This window comes from Cornus florida, unplaced genomic scaffold, assembly GCF_030987335.1.
Source record: "Cornus florida cultivar Cherokee Brave unplaced genomic scaffold, ASM3098733v1 CherokeeBrave_3.0.0_Hap2_Chr01, whole genome shotgun sequence".
NCBI lineage: Eukaryota > Viridiplantae > Streptophyta > Magnoliopsida > Cornales > Cornaceae > Cornus > Cornus florida.
Window position 1 is genome coordinate 97,340,598 of NW_026775571.1, and position 16,696 is coordinate 97,357,293.

A 16,696-nucleotide genomic window follows, 5' to 3' on the forward strand; every position below is an offset into this window, starting at 1 on the left:
ATAAACAAATTATTAAGAAATTAATTGTCAAAAGAATAAATCTATATTTATATCTATATCTATATACTATTCTAAAAGTGTTAGGAATTACTTAACCTTTTTTTTTTATGTTTTAAAAAATAAAAAATATGATATTGAAAGTGACTATTTAATTTAGAATTTAAATTCACTTTAAATATGAAATTGAAAGAGAATAGTATTTAATATAGAAGTTGAAGGACCACTTTTCAATTTAAATTTTTACTTATTCTTTAAAGTTTCAATTTTTGTTCATTCTTTAAAGATAATACAAGTCACCATTTATGATAAAATTAAATCAAATCTCCCAATAAGAAGGTTGCTTGATCTATACATTATATATCCGTTAATGGATGGACCAAACCAAATTCAACTTTTTTTTGGTATTTTGTTTTCTTGTTTTTTCTAACGTATTTTATTTAGTCTTTTGTGATTTCAATTTTTTTTTTTTAAATAAAAAAATATATGAAATTAGAAAAATAGTATTTAATATAGAATAATTTCAGTTTTTATTCATTCTTTAAAGATGATACACCGATTGACCATTTTAATCATTGTACTAATTGTTGCTTCACTATCCAAATTCCCGTTATACTTGAAAATTTAATTAATTTTATGATTGTATTTTCCTTTTTAACTCATGCAATCTCATTGCAAACTTTCGCGTTGTCATTCATGGTTTGTTTCCTTGGATCTTATATTTAATTTGGATTCTCTTGGAAGCAAATGTTGTCTTTTTTTTTTTTTTTTCTCTCTCTCTTTTTTGGTGTTAATTCACGGATTTATCAAAAAATTAATTTTTTTAGTAAAATGTGGTGCAGTTTCATTGCAAGAGATAAAAATAACATGAGACAAGATTGAAGCAATACAAAAATTACAAGAACCTCTTGCAAAGAGTTGGAAAAGTTTAGTTTCCTTTACTTCTATTTTGATACAATAATTTTTTTTTTACCCCAAAAAAAAAAAAAAATTGAGTATCATTGTATTAAATTGTTTCGTTTGGTGGTGGTTGCAAATTTAGATGAAGATTTCTAACTCATGCAATCTTAATGCTAATTGTACATTTTTCTATTTTTATTTTTTTGAGTTATTTCCTTGAATTTTATATTTAATTTTGATTCTCTTGGATACAAATGTTGTCTCTTTTTTTTTTTTTTTTTCTTTTCTTCTTTCTCTTTATTTATTTATTTATTAATTCTCCGATTTATCAAAAAAATTAATCTTTTTAGTAAGTGGTGCAGTTTCGTTGCAAGAGACAAAAAAAATCATGAGACAAGATTGAAGCAATACAAAAATTATGAGAACCTCTTGCAAAAAGCTTGAAATGGTTAGTTTTTTTCCTTCTATTTTGATACAATAATTTTTATTCACCCAATTTTTTTTTGAGTATTATTTATTAAATTGTTTTGGTGGTTGCAAATTTAGATGAAGATAATATATCATCTCACTCCTTTGCTCAACAAGAGAGAGAAGAAAGGAAAAAAAGATAAAAAGAAAAATGGTTCCCTAATTTTTTCTAATACAAACACTAATTTTCACGATTGGTACTTTTAATCCTATCTATCTTGATGGTTTAGTTGTATCATCAAATATGGGTGTTTGATTTAAGTCTTAGAAGACACAAACAAAAATGAAAAATTTGTTTTGTGTTTTTCTTTCTTTATTAATTTTTCAGGAGCTTACATAATCACATTACATCAAGATTAGAGTGCCCTATTGTAATGAAATATTTTATGGGAGGTATTGTCATAACGAAATAAAGGTAATGCTAATTGTACATTTTTCTATTTTTATTTTTTGAGTTATTTCATGATGCATGTGAACTTTATAGACATTTCATGAATTAGTAATCATATCTTTTATTTTTTAGTACGATGCTTTGCTTTGATAGTTATTGTGATGAAAGATATATTTATGAAATTAATGCTCAAGTGAATTTAAAGAACTAACATTTTTATAATGATTATTTGTTATATTACAAAGATTGTGTATTTTTATTTTTTTAAATATTTTTTAATTCAAATTTTGAGTAGTAATATTGAACAATATTTATTTAAAAAATTGATTTAACTAATTTGAGGAATAACTAGAGGGCAAAGTTTAAACAATTTTTAACCCTTTGTTATTTGTTATATATATATTCATTCATATCTCTAATTTCTCTTCCAAAGAGTAACCAATTGAAATTTGATACAAAGATAAATATGATAACACACATGCTTTTTGCTAATATACATAAATAAAGAATCAAAAAAAGAAAAAAAAGAAGGAAATCTTGATTGTAAATATATATGATATTTAAAATTATGAATAAATAAAAATGATGATAAAGTTGTTGACAACCCAACTGCAGCAAATTCAAGTTAAGATTGTGCTGAGATTTTTTAATCCTAGTCTACTAGAACTGACTTTTTACTAATTGTAAAAATGGTTGCTCAATTTCTCAAAAATTATCAAATTGAGTCCGAATTAAATTCTGATTGACCTACCCAAATTATATCCTTGATGTGCAGTTGTTAATTTCTTTTTCTTTTTCTTCTTCTTCATTTTTTTTTATTTTTTTTTTTGTAAAAAAAAAATTAAGTTTTATCTTTCCACAAAATTCTAGTAATTTAAATAAGAGTGATTATTACGCCAAGATTGAAATGAAAGATAGATTTGGTTTTTTTCTAAGACTATTTTGTGAGAGTTCATTATCGTGACAATAATAATAATAATAATTATTAAACTATGAACAATTTGAATAATAATATTGTTTTTCTTAGGATCTTGTTTCTTTATTGTTTTTCTGTTTAAAATATATTGTTTTTCCTCGTATCTTGTTTCTTTATTCATTGAATCTAATGGAGTCTACATTCGACTAACCGAAAGGAAGGTCCCTAAATTAAGTAGTTGCTTTTTTTAAATGATAAGAAGTTCCATTGAAATTCCCGGAAAGTCGAAAGAAAGTTCACAAAAATTAAAAAAATTACTAAAAAGTCCAGTCAAACCGGTCTTTCTTTTTCTTCGGCTCGCCATGACGAAAGAGATGAGCGACGACGCCGAGCTACAGCCAATGGGCTCTCGCCACGTCACCGCAACACATGAGGGTGGGCTACGGACGTAAAAGAGTCCAGGTTCAATGAACCTAAACGGCCGCCCTCTCTCGGGCCAGTATTTAACCCCCTTCCGTTCTCTTCTCTGTTTAAAACACTCAAATTAACAACAAACGCAAACACAAAAGCTCACGGAAACTAATTATAGAGAGAGAAAGTAGAGAGAGAAAGTAGAGAGATTCATCAATCAATGGCATTCTCTGTAGCTTCTTCTTCTTCTTCCGCAGCAATCTCTGGTTCCATCTATTCCCGGTCCAGTCATTTCCATGAACAACCGCCCAAAGGTACTTAATTTGATAATTAATACACATTATTGTTGATTATTTGAATTGGATTTGTTATTTGTTATCTTGATTTTCATGTTTTGATTTTTTTGTGGTTTGAGAGTCTAATATGGTTGAATTTTGGGTTTTTCTTTTTCTTCTCTGTTTTCAGCTCTACAGTTCGGTTCTTTTCAGCCGTTGGATCGGCCTCATTTTCAATCGACGGCTGTGAGTTATTCTCGGAGGAAATCCTCCGTGAAGCCACTCAATGCCGAGTCGAAACGGAACGATTCCATTGTATCTCTCGCAGCCACCATTGCTTCTCCTGGTAAGCTTATTTTACTTAGATTATATCTCTTTAAATATAAATATAATATAACATGTATGTGTGTATATTAAATAGTAATATTTATATATGATAAAAGATAATTTTTTTTGATAGGTTTTTATAACCGACTGTTATGGCAATGCTCTATCTTAAAGACTCCTGTTTATTGGAGTCACCAAAAAAAAAAAAAAAAAAAAACCGATTCGGCATTGTAGTATTACTCATTTATGTGTGTGTGTGTGTGTGTGTGTATGTATGGAGAGAGATATAGAGTTGGAAAGATGTGAAATGACGGGTTTGGACCTTTTCTTGTGGTGTATTTGCAGAGGTGGTAGAGAGAGTAGAGGTGGAGGATTATGAGCAACTGGCTAAGGTCCTTGAAAAGGCTTCCCCTCTTGAAATTATTGACAAAGCCCTTGAGAAATTCGGAAATGACATAGCAATTGCTTTCAGGTATACTTTTGATGAATTAAATGTATGCTTTACAGTAGTTCTTTGATGAATTAAATTACCACATTTTGTTTTGCGCTGGTTGTTAGATGAAATTATGAATAAGTCACTGGCTTACTGAATATTCTTTGTTCTAAGGATCTAATTTGTATATTCTGTTACCTTCAAATGTATTGAGAATATTCGAGAATATGATATATTTAATAATTTACCTTTCTTTAATGGAAAAGTCATGAAAACCTATGTCATACCTTCACTCGTTGGACTATCTGTTTGCTGCTAGTAATTGTAGGTATTCGGAAGCGAAGTGATTTTTTAATTAGACTATCTTTCAAATTAATTGAAAGGATATTAAACATATTGGAAACAGAGATTAGGGATTGATCAACACTAATATTACAAAACAAATTTTTATTGATGGTAAGGGCTAGTTATTGTTTTGTTGTTATGTCATGTTTATGTAGGATGGTCTAATATATAACTAACCTCATTCATTTTAGCTGATGCTAATTTTGAATGAAATTGTTATTTTCTTTTTCGTTATAATTCAGTTTAAGACTAAAGGAACTCATGAATCATCCAATAGTCTATGCTGGGAGAGTTACTGTCAAAGTTGAACCAATTTCTTCTATTTGCGAGCTCTGAATATTTCTTCTGCTTGTTACTTTTCTTTCTCAAATGAAATTTGTGTTCATCTCTTTATTTTTTCGGAGTATCTGAGTAGAATATCTGAGTAGGTACTCTATAAGCTGAATTTTTGGCTTCCAGCCAGTTGATCTCACTTCTCACACATGTTCATTTCATATATGAAACATTGAGCATTATTCAATTTGTTGTCTGTTTTTGGTTTACTTTGTTACATAATGCTCGTGAGGTTAAGAAACAACCCTCTGTTTGGTTCTCGTTTCTGAAAATATATGCATCTTTTGCAGTGGTGCTGAAGATGTTGCCTTGATCGAGTATGCACATCTAACCGGTCGACCATTTAGGGTATTCAGCCTGGACACTGGGAGGCTGAACCCCGAAACATATAAATTATTTGACACAGTTGAGAAACATTATGGTATTCACATTGAATACATGTTTCCAGATGCTGTCGAAGTACAAGCCTTAGTAAGGAGCAAGGGATTATTCTCCTTCTACGAGGATGGCCACCAGGAATGCTGCCGTGTGAGGAAGGTGAGACCCCTTAGGAGGGCTCTCAAGGGCTTACGTGCATGGATCACCGGGCAAAGGAAAGATCAGTCCCCGGGTACTAGGTCTGAAATTCCCGTAGTACAGGTGGACCCTTCTTTTGAGGGACTGGACGGTGGGGCTGGTAGCCTGGTAAAGTGGAACCCAGTTGCAGACGTGGATGGCGCTGACATCTGGAACTTCCTCCGGACAATGAACGTGCCTGTTAACTCATTGCATTTGCAAGGATATGTCTCAATTGGGTGTGAGCCATGCACAAGGCCAGTCCTACCAGGACAACATGAGAGAGAGGGACGGTGGTGGTGGGAGGATGCCAAGGCCAAGGAGTGTGGCCTCCACAAAGGAAATATCGAAGGAAAAGTAGGCCAAGCCAATGGCAACGGGGCTGCCAATACAAATGGAACTGCCCCAATTGCTGATCTTTTTGACACCCAAAATGTTGTAACCTTGAATAGGACAGGGATGGAGAATTTGGTGAAGCTGGAGGACAGGAAAGAGCCTTGGCTTGTCGTCCTCTATGCACCTTGGTGCCAATTTTGCCAGGTAAATAATGTTTTGAACAAAATTGTTTTAGTAATCAGTTACCCCATGTAAAATTTGGATCTAACGAATTTCTGTTTAAATTATGAGCAGGCCATGGAAGGATCTTATGTTGAATTGGCAGAGAAATTGGCAGGGAGTGGTGTGAAGGTCGGAAAATTCAGGGCAGATGGTGAGCAGAAGGCATTTGCACAAAAAGAATTGCAGCTGGGAAGTTTCCCCACGATACTTTTCTTCCCTAAACACTCTTCGCAACCCATTAAGTACCCATCGGAGAAGAGAGATGTCGATTCATTGATGGCTTTCGTGAATGCCCTCAGATAAGAATAAAATTCACATAATTGTTTATGCAACCCTAGTTCAACTCATCCGTGGATATCCAAGGTTCTCATTGATTTTCTACATTGGAAAACAAACATTAGAGGAGTGCGCCTTGAGTCTCCCAAATTTTATTGCTTCTTTCTGTTCTGGGCTGGACAAACAGTACTGAACCTTGGGTTTTCTGGTATATTGTTGACATATTGCGTTTTATCTTTCAATTGATTAGAGTTCCCTCTGGGGGCAGTTTTTGGCTTTTATATAGATTTTGTAAGGCAGAAAACAGATGTTTTCTTGGATGTAATGCTTGTGTGAAATAATAAAAAGTTGTTGCGGTTATGTGAAATTAAAGTTGTCACATAATTTCTTCCACTTTTCCCCTTGTTTTTTGGGGCTTTGATACCATTCCTTTCTCCATCTTCCTTGGGTGTTGGATAATTGAGACACGTAATTTAGAATGCCTTACTTCTTTCACTAGAATATCAAACAAAACTAAATACAAATGTCTCATTTAAAATAAATTTTCAACAAAATTAACCTAATAATTCAACATAATTCTAGTGATAAAACAATTTTAATTAAAATAATTCAAAACAATTTTAGTTTTTTAGTGACAATTTTAGTTATGACAGACACCAAAAAAAAAATAAAAAATAAGTAAGATTATTCACAACAAAATTAACATAATTTTAATTATTGATGAAAACAATAATACTGAAACATCAATTTAAGTCATCTTAATTTTCAAATCCAAAGGCAATGGTGTTATTTCTAAATAACCGGTACATTTTGTTCAAATCCAAATGGAATGCAGTAAAAACATAATTCCCACTATAGAGTAAAAAATTTCTTTATCACACTCAAAATTGTTCAAATCCAAATGCAATGCAGTAAAACGTAATTACCAGTATGGAGTAAAAAAGTTATCATCAAAGTCATCAGTATTTGGTTGCTTGGTTGCCCTTTCTATAGGTGAAAGTTTAGAATGATGGGAAATGTATAGTAATTTAGAATTGAGTAGCAGGATGATCCAAAGAATATCCAAGACATCTCTCTAAAATGATTATATTATTTTAGAAAGTTTTATGCTTTGTATATAACTAGATAACTTCACACAAGGGTAAGAAGTTTAGAATGTTCTGGTCATGCAAATTATTCCGTCGTGAAATTATTATATGATCCGAGATTACATGATTCCGGCTAATTACAAGTCGACACAAAAATAAATGTGTTTACTTTATTCAAATTTTTACTTGTGTGTCAAATTGTGATTGGTCAGGATCATGTTAAAAAAATTTCATGTCATCATCCTATTATTTCTATGTGGCAATTGCATGACATAACATTCCACGACGGGACGTGACAACACTCTTCAAATAGTTGGCAAAAATGGAGGCAGGCTTCCATTCCTTCACCTTGGGGCAACAATTGGTTTCTATTTCTCCATGTATGTCACACTGTCAAAGTGAAAATAGCTGTCCAATTTGTGATTCAAGTGTTTTACTTTGGCTTTGTATTGAGAAAAAGAAGTAATATAATCCCAATTATATTTGAATAAATAAACTAATTAACAACTTCCACACAGATTGAGCAAATTCTGAATAAACAAAATAGATGATCAACTGAATCCCCTCCTTTCATACAAATATGATACAAACAACCGTTCCCAAAGTGCCCACCAATTTTTACAAAATTTTGTTTGTTGTTTTGATATATCAAACTCGAACTAATTGTATACTCAAAAGTTTGAATTTGGGTTGGTTCCTAAGAATTGACTGGAACTAGTGTTGGGCTCAGTCCTCAAGACTAATCATACATAACAGATTGGGTTGGCTAAGTGGGCTTGATATTGGCCCAACCTAGCCTGTAAAAATTACATCTGAACAATTTGGAAACTCCACAAATATTTGCTACATCAATTGTGGATACAAAAGGAAAAGTTCATTGAATCATGAAAAAAGTACATCTCATGGTGGAAAAGTGATGAACATCCACTAAAATTTTGAATATTGTGTTAAAAAGTTTATTTCCACGAGTAATTTGCATACTTTTCAAAAAATTTTGTTTCTTGCATCTTTAATATTTATCTCGACCTGCGGTTTTACTAGTCAAATTATTCATCCACAAGATTACGTCAAAGCTATGAGTATAGTCAAAGAGAAGAAATGTAGGACATTTTCATGATGAATTCGGATCCTCTCATGTGCCATTTCACCCTGTATTGTGTTTTACGTTATTACATTGTTTATACATACGTTACATCACTTATGCAGTAACAATTTTTTCTTGTATCTTTTGCACTAACGATGTACCAACAACACAGAACCAATGAGGGGATCCGGATTCGTCGGTGGTTGAGAAGTAACAGAAGAGTTGCAAAAAATGAGAAAAGATGGAGGAGGCAGGCAAGACCCTTCAGCAATGATCAAACCCTGTTTTTCTGAAAGTTGTTGCATCTGTTTCTTTCTCGTTATTGTTTTTTTAAAGCCTTTTAGGTTATACTAATAAACATATAAAATTATGCAGAATGCACTTTTTGCTATTATAGTAGAATATTTGCATTTAACTTGCTCACCGATACATCTAAGCCGTCAGTGGCATTAATGATACCAAATTTCTGTACCAATACTTTATTTTGTGACCACTTTAAATTAATCATCACAGGTCCTTTTAATTTTTTTAATAGGAAAACCTTTTAATTTAATCTAATTTCTTATCCCAGTTTAAAACAGACTAAATTTTTTTCTTACCCAACAGTAAATCAGTCTCCTTAAATTACTGATGCACTTTAGAATAGTGTTGTAACGTTAAACTTGCATTTCAATATATTCCCGATTTACTATTGTGCAGAAGAAATTTTTTATCCATTTAAAACACCCACCAAAGAGAAGAAGTTATAATGACACTGTACAAACTTTGGCTTCATATATATATATATATAGAGAGAGAGATACATATATATTGTAGTTGAGCAAACACTTAGGTAGTTGAACAGTATTTTACTTTTAAATATATATATGTGTATATATATATATAGATTCTGCAGCTACCCTTTAAAAATTCTCTGATCATTTCTATGTAAAAAAAGGATTTGAACCAAATCAGCAGCCTGCAAGAACCATCCCAGTAACCATCTTTAATACATACAATACATACATATTCGTATGGAAAATGATTGGAGTAATGCTTAAAAAATGCATTGGTTCTTTGTGCGACTCCAAATCTAATAAAGACTCTAGATAAAAATTCCGATTTTATTATTAAACTCATGTGACAATCATTGTTATAGATATTTTAAGAGGAGTGAGACTAATTATTAGAAACGCACAAAAGAGAAAAAAAAAAAAAAAAATGATTATTAGTATTATGATGATGTTATGAATTCATAGAATGAGATGTGTGGATGTTGGTTAGAAACTTACTTAGACTTTACACTAGTAGAAATGTGTCGGATGGGAAGAATTTTTTTTAAAACATACTAAATTAAGGAGAGTGAGACTCGATCACGGCCACTGGAGACAGGATGCTCTGTGATGGGCAGAATTTAAGTCCAAAATATGCCAACGGATAGAAACTTATGGGGTCCATTGTAGTGGCAGTGGTGGCTCACTTGTGATGCAAAAGTTTGAATAGTGTCCTCGTGACTCACTGAGCAGCTGATTGCAGTGCCCCGGGTCTTTACCATCTCTATGCTTCAAGCTTTAGGCTTCTTTTGGCTGGCACTGCCGGTGGAATTTACATTTTTGCCCATATGTTTTTCAAATTGGGTGTATTTATACAAGAAAGGTGGAAGGTATACTGAAAATGTAATAATATTAGGCAATATGAAAGTTGTACAAAAGAATACTAGTACTCTCCTTTCAATGGATACTATATAACTAATATATTCATTTTATTTTAAAAATAAATAAATGTTTTCAAACCCTGGAATTTCCTTTGGCCAAAATTTTCACTTTTCATCAAATGAAACTGTCAAAAAGTTATATATAAAAAAATAAATAAATTCATTTCCTTCCTAGTTGCTTCACATTGACAAAACGAACTGTGATAATAACACATTCAAACAAAAATAATAACACTCTTAGTTAGGTAGGGCGATAAACGAGTCAAATTGAACTGAGCTTCAGAGTGTTCGGGTTCGGCTTGTCACAGGCAAAGGGTTGCTCGAGCTCGGCTCAACAACTCGTTATGCGAAAAAAAAAAATTAATTCATTCATATTTAGTATTTTGTTAGTTTATCAATAGAAAAAAAATCAAGAAATTCAAATACTATATTTGATAATAAACTTAATAGTATATTCATCCAAAACTAATTAAGCAACTCTCTAAACCATCCAAACGAACCCTGACCTAGAGGACATTTCTTGAAGGGTGGTTGGGCTAATTACACACAAATTTTCATCTCTAACTTCAACTGCCAGCCTGGAATTCAAGAACCTCTCAAGTCAAGTATCCAGAAGAACTACATGCTACTCCCGACCACACCATAAAACTACCAAAAAGTCCCTCACAAATCGTACTTATTTCCTCCCAATCCTTTCCCACCCACCATCATGTAAAGCAAGAAACTCCAAACTCCACAAAGACGCTTTCATCTTTCAATGTCGGTCCAGGAGGTCATTATAGTCATTTAGACCCAAAATCATATATCCTTCTGGTCAGCAATAGGATCTAGTAACTCTGCAGTCTGCAACAACACTCTGATTCCTCTTATCACTGTCCTCTTCTTTCTTCTTCCAAACAGTACATCTTGTAATCAAGCAACAAAAACCCAATAAAGTAAAACAAATAATTTCCGAAGATAATGCAACAAAGCTTATCTGAACCACAAGCAGAGGATGAGAGAAGAAGTAGAGCTCAAGCTTCTCTTTAATGGCGAACTCTAAGCTCACCCTCTTCACTCTCCTCTTTATCATCTCCTTGTCTTCTATAACATCCACATTCTTACCAGGTAAAAACCCACATACCCACTTCAAAAAAATCAATCTTTAATAGATTGGTATACTAAAAAGTCAATCTTTACACACATATATGTATATGTATAGATTTGTATACTGAATTAGCATTGTTTCCACAAACCCATTTGAAAAAAATCAATCTTTACATATCCATTTATATATATATGTGCAGATTTGTATACTGAATTTGTATCGTTTGCAGAGATTAAAGCGCAACAAGATGAAGATGAGCCTTTTGTTGGAGTCAACATAGGTACAGATATATCCAATTTGCTGTCACCAGGGGACTTGGTTTTGTTTCTACAGAAGCAGAAGATAACACATGTTCGTCTCTACGATGCGGACGCAGACATTCTCAAAGCTCTGGCCAAAACCAAGATCCGGGTCGTCATCAGCGTACCCAACAACCAGCTCCTCGCAATTGGGTCCTCCAACGCCACCGCCGCCGCCTGGATCGGCCGCAACGTCGCCGCGTACTATCCTCAAACGCTCATCACCGCCGTCGCCGTTGGCGACGAGGTCCTGACCACCGTGCCCTCTTCCGCTCCCATGCTGATGCCGGCAATCGAGTCCCTCTACAGCGCTCTCGTCGCCGCCAATCTGCACACCCAGATCAAGATCTCGACGCCGCACGCGGCGTCGATTATTCTCGACCCATTCCCGCCGTCTCAGGCGTTCTTCAACCAAACCCTCGTCCCAATTATTCTCCCCATCCTCCAGTTCTTGTCGAAGACCCAATCGCCTCTGATGATGAATTTGTATCCGTACTATGTGTTTATGGAGAACAAAGGGGTTGTCCCTTTGGATAATTCCCTGTTTAAGCCCTTGACACCTTCCAAAGAAATGGTGGATCCAAACACTCTGCTTCACTACACCAATGTGCTCGACGCAATGCTTGACTCAGTTTATTTCTCTATGAAGAACCTCAACATCACTGATGTGGTCATTCTGGTCTCCGAATCGGGTTGGCCTTCGAAGGGTGACACCAAAGAGCCTTATGCAACCATTGACAATGCAGACACATACAATTCGAACTTGATCAAGCATGTGTTTGATCGAAGTGGCACTCCACTCCACCCGGAAATGACATCCAGCGTGTACTTATACGAGTTGTTCAATGAGGACATGAGGTCTCCACCGGTGTCCGAGGCGAATTGGGGGCTTTTCTATGGCAATTCGACACCGGTGTACTTGCTTCATGTGTCTGGAAGTGGGACTTTTCTGGCGAATGACACGACGAACCAGACATACTGTGTGGCCATGGATGGCATGGATACGAGGACGATGCAGGCGGCATTGGATTGGGCTTGTGGACCGGGACGGGCGAATTGTACAGAGATTCAGCCAGGGGAGGATTGTTACCAGCCTAATAATGTGAAGAACCATGCTTCTTTTGCTTTTGATAGTTATTACCAGAAGGAAGGGAAGTCTGCAGGGTCTTGTGACTTCAAGGGTGTGGCCACAATCACCACCACTGATCCAAGTGAGTTCTACATTACTAAATTTTTGCACATTTATTTCAAAATCAATCAATATAACACATTTGTTTCAAAATGAATCAATATAATTAGTATGAATTAAGTTGTTCTAGTGTTAAAAATGGCTGTTTTGGGGATAAATTTTGAGTTTTGGGGGTGGAAGGGGAACATGACACTGTGATCATTTTTATTAGTGTTGTGGACCTTTTGGCACAAAGTAGTAATGCTTTGAGGTTTTAATGGTAGTCTTAATTGGTAATGGTAGGCCACTGTTTTTTTTTTTTTTTTTTTTGGGTTAACTTGGTAGGCCCTGTTGTTAAAGAAAAGGGTACAGTTCACCACTCTCTAGTGGCATAGTGTCTTCTGATGTGGTATGGTCTGTGGCGCCCACTCGACACAAGCATATTGGCTCCTGTAAACTGGAAGGATAGTGTGGTAATAGCAATTCTAGTTATTCTGGTATGTTTTTTTTTTTTTTGGGCTAAAAATATGAAGAAAAAAAAGAAAAAGAAAAATGTCCTTGTAGTTTGTTTTTGCTTGCCTTGATTTTTGTAATATTACCATACTTAACAAAAAAGAAAAATATATATGAAAAAAAAAATTGATAGAAACAAAAGGAAAATGTCCGACCATGAAAAAAAGAAAAAGAAAAGAAATTGTCCAACTCAAATGAATAATTTTTGTTGGTTTGGTAAAATACTCACACGCATTGTCGGGCTCGAACTCTGGCCTCACTTTGAGGGGGAGAGGTTATACCATCTGCGACAAATGTCAGTGGCCCCGGTGGGAAGAGGTTTAAACTTCGCGTTTATAAATTGCGATTAAGTAAAAAGTTGTATTTATTTTATTCCCTTAGGGTGTAGGTTTGTTGGCTCTTCATTTTAACTTTGTGATTTTACGCGTACTTGAATTCTGAATTTTAGTGGGAATCTTTAACGAGGGGAAGAAACAGAGCACATTGAATCGAATCTATTCGGGAGATTGATTAGGAAAATGATGCGGTTTGTGTATTATTGCTGTGGCAAAAATGGGTCCATCAGTTTTTGTGTATTTTGTGCTGTCTAGCGTCTGCAGGTTTCCTCTGATGTTTGTTCTTTCTTTTTTCCTTTATTTGTTTAATTCATTTATTTTTGTGGGGTATATTTGCAGGTCACGGGAGTTGTATATTTCCTGGAAGGTAAGCAAAATTCAGAGTTTGTTAGTACTCAACACTACCTTCTTTGTCCCCATCGTTTGAATTTTCCCAGTATCAAAAATCCCTCAAGATTTGTAATGTGTTTCGATAAAACAATTTTGTAAAACAATGTGTGTGTGTTTTAATTTGTGAATGCAGCAAGAAAGTAAGCAATAAAACGAGGACGGTGGTGAACTCAGCTCAGGCGAGTGGCACCAACACAACAATAAGATTCATCACCCTCTGCAACACCAAAATCGTGGCGTTGGACAAGGTTTCATACATTCTCTTGGGTGTCACTCTTTCTCTGTTATTCGATTCATTCCTTCCATGACCACATTGTTTGATTGCAAGATCAGTCTTTTTTGTAAAAAATGTTGTAATTAATATAATTCCTGCAAAGGGTTGGTACCATATAGGGTTTTATTTTGTTGGTGTGATGATAAAATGGTACCATGTTGGGGAGTGCTACCACTAGGATAGAGGAGAATTGGAGGATTTTGAGGCTTAATAATGGGAAAATGAGGGAAAGTGAGAGAAAATCATATATTGGTGGGATGATAAAAGCTGGAGCTCCAAATTGTACCCTTTAAAGTTTTGGTTGCTTTATTCAATTCTTTTTCTTTCAGGACATGAAATTTCAAGAATGCACAATCACTCTTTTGTTGTCTTTTTCTTATTATTCCTTGTTTTGTTTTCATATGTACTTTTTCACTATCAATTTGTTTATTTATTTATGATATTATTAAACATTAATAATTATGAGGGAGACGGTTGCTTCCTCTTGATTGATTCTGGGGCCACTGGGAGATATAATAGACCCATCAAGTGGGGTGTGGTCTCAATTAAGGTCAAACGTGTGGGAGAGAAATTGAGTCCACATTTAGGGTAACAATGGTGTCCCTGTCCTATTTGCACTGTAACGTATGAAGAGCCTATTATGTGTCAATTTATTTTTTTATTTGCCACAAAATCAGAAAAATAGGAGGGCATTCGAAATAAGAAAACTATATCTTCGTTTGCCAAAGTAAAGACTCCGGATTTCAAAGCCTCGCATGCTAAGTTTGCCCTTTTAAACTTCGATTTTTTTCTCTTCCTCATAAGCAAAGAAGCAAATGTTCATTTTTCTCATCTCAATTACAACTTGTTGGAATTTTTTTTTTTCAAAATCAGTTACGTTAATGATGTGTATTGTATATATATGTATTATTATTAATAAACAATTAAACATCAATTTATTGATAAAAAAAATATATATAAAAAATAGATAGACTAGGAGGGTTCAATAAATTAGACGCAATAAAAAGCTTTTTATGAAAAACGTCATCTTGGAAATGTGAACTATTTTTATGCTTAAAATGGTTGCTCTCCCCCGACATGGTTTGCATAAATAAAAAATGACACATGCTACAAAAGAGGTACGTTTGTGCATAACAGTGGTACTTACATGCACATAATTAACATATTAAACATTATTTTCAACAAACGAACATTATTTAGATTTTGATCAACTTTATTTTTTAAAAACATCATGACTTACTCATAAATAATAAATAAGGGTGCACAAAAATAAAAAAAATAAAAGCGCTAATGACAATTGTCATGGATAGCATTACTATATATAATACCATATCCTTCTACTTATATTTATTTGTTTCTTTTTCTCTCTCTTTTCTTATTATTATTATTATTATTATTCAAACACAATACATTGTGGGGGTTCTTTAATATAAGAGATTAATACAAGTAAAAGTGGGTGATATCTAAATACAAGGTATGATGAATTATGAACAAGAGCCTAAAACATAGAAGCTGGAAGCTAGCTAAAAATCTCAACTCCTGTCCTTGTGCATGGAGGTCTCTATTTATAGTCTTTGCCATGAGCTTGTTTCTAGAGAGGGAAGCCCTGAGGCGACCCACCTTAGTAGGTTAGTCATCATGACCCTATTAGACTTGATAGGGTTAACTCGGTATTTTAGCTCCAGGGTGAGTACCGATACATTTAATGTACATCCTTTCACAAAGCGGCGGTAGATGAGGCTCATTAATGTGATATCAGTCGAGGCACATGGCTTTATCATATCTTTGGTTAGGCCTATAGAATAGGAGGTCATAGGTTAAAGGCCCCCTTTTCGGCCCATCCATGATCCGTATCCTCGTGTGAGCAAGAGAGACACTCGAGCCTGGCTTGGGTGAGCTCAAGGTAATTATCGCAAGAAGGCTTGAGCTTGGAATCACAGGGGTGTGTGACGTGGCTGTGTGTGGGTTACATCCCCTACATACATATATATTGAATTAGGAGTTACTGGTATTTATAAACAAACAATTATAATAACACTCACTCCCTATAAATGTCTATTAATTTGTCGAGGAGTTGCTCATATTTATAAACCGCAGCCACCATGATAATGACTATTCTCTAAGAGCAACTTTAATAAGAGCATCTCCAACAGACTCTCTAAAATTAGGCTATCCAAATTTGCCACATCAGCATTTTTCAATAGCCACATAAGCATTTCTCATAGTCACGTCAGCATTTTAGAATCTCCAAATTTTAGCTATCGCATGTACTTCAATAGTGCATTTTCGTTCTTCAAAAATATTAATATTTTAATATTTTTAAAATTTAAAATATAATTATTTTATTAAAAAAAATTAAAAAATAGGTTTTTGTGTCAATATAGCCGTTAAGGCACTATTTGGGTCAGCCAAACAGTGCCTAAAACGGCTATATATGAGTAGGGTTGCAACTTGGGCGAGCTAAACCAGCCCAACCCAAAACCCAAAATAATAATAAATAAAAAAATTCATTTTTTTTTTCTCCTTTCTCTTTCCTCTCTCTTCTTTCTCTTTCTCCCTCTGCCGCTGTCCCCATACATA

The 16,696-nt window shown here is 34.1% G+C and overlaps 2 protein-coding genes across 2 annotated transcripts; both read left to right on the plus strand.

Moving 5' to 3' along the window:
- Window positions 1–3,196: 3,196 nt before the first annotated feature.
- On the plus strand, window positions 3,197–6,557 carry LOC132308342 (5'-adenylylsulfate reductase 3, chloroplastic-like). The gene is made up of 5 exons (XM_059806403.1): window positions 3,197–3,397; window positions 3,549–3,704; window positions 4,031–4,157; window positions 5,087–5,891; window positions 5,982–6,557. Exons 1-5 carry the CDS (start codon window positions 3,304–3,306, stop codon window positions 6,210–6,212), a joined length of 1,413 nt encoding a protein of 470 aa, XP_059662386.1. The 5' UTR covers window positions 3,197–3,303; the 3' UTR covers window positions 6,213–6,557.
- A 4,159-nt stretch (window positions 6,558–10,716) lies between these two features.
- On the plus strand, window positions 10,717–14,498 carry LOC132308351 (glucan endo-1,3-beta-glucosidase 1). The gene is made up of 4 exons (XM_059806415.1): window positions 10,717–11,157; window positions 11,367–12,647; window positions 13,792–13,819; window positions 13,976–14,498. The coding sequence occupies exons 1-4, from the start codon at window positions 11,079–11,081 to the stop codon at window positions 14,148–14,150; spliced, it is 1,563 nt and encodes a 520-aa protein (XP_059662398.1). The 5' UTR covers window positions 10,717–11,078; the 3' UTR covers window positions 14,151–14,498.
- The last annotated feature ends 2,198 nt before the right edge of the window (window positions 14,499–16,696 follow it).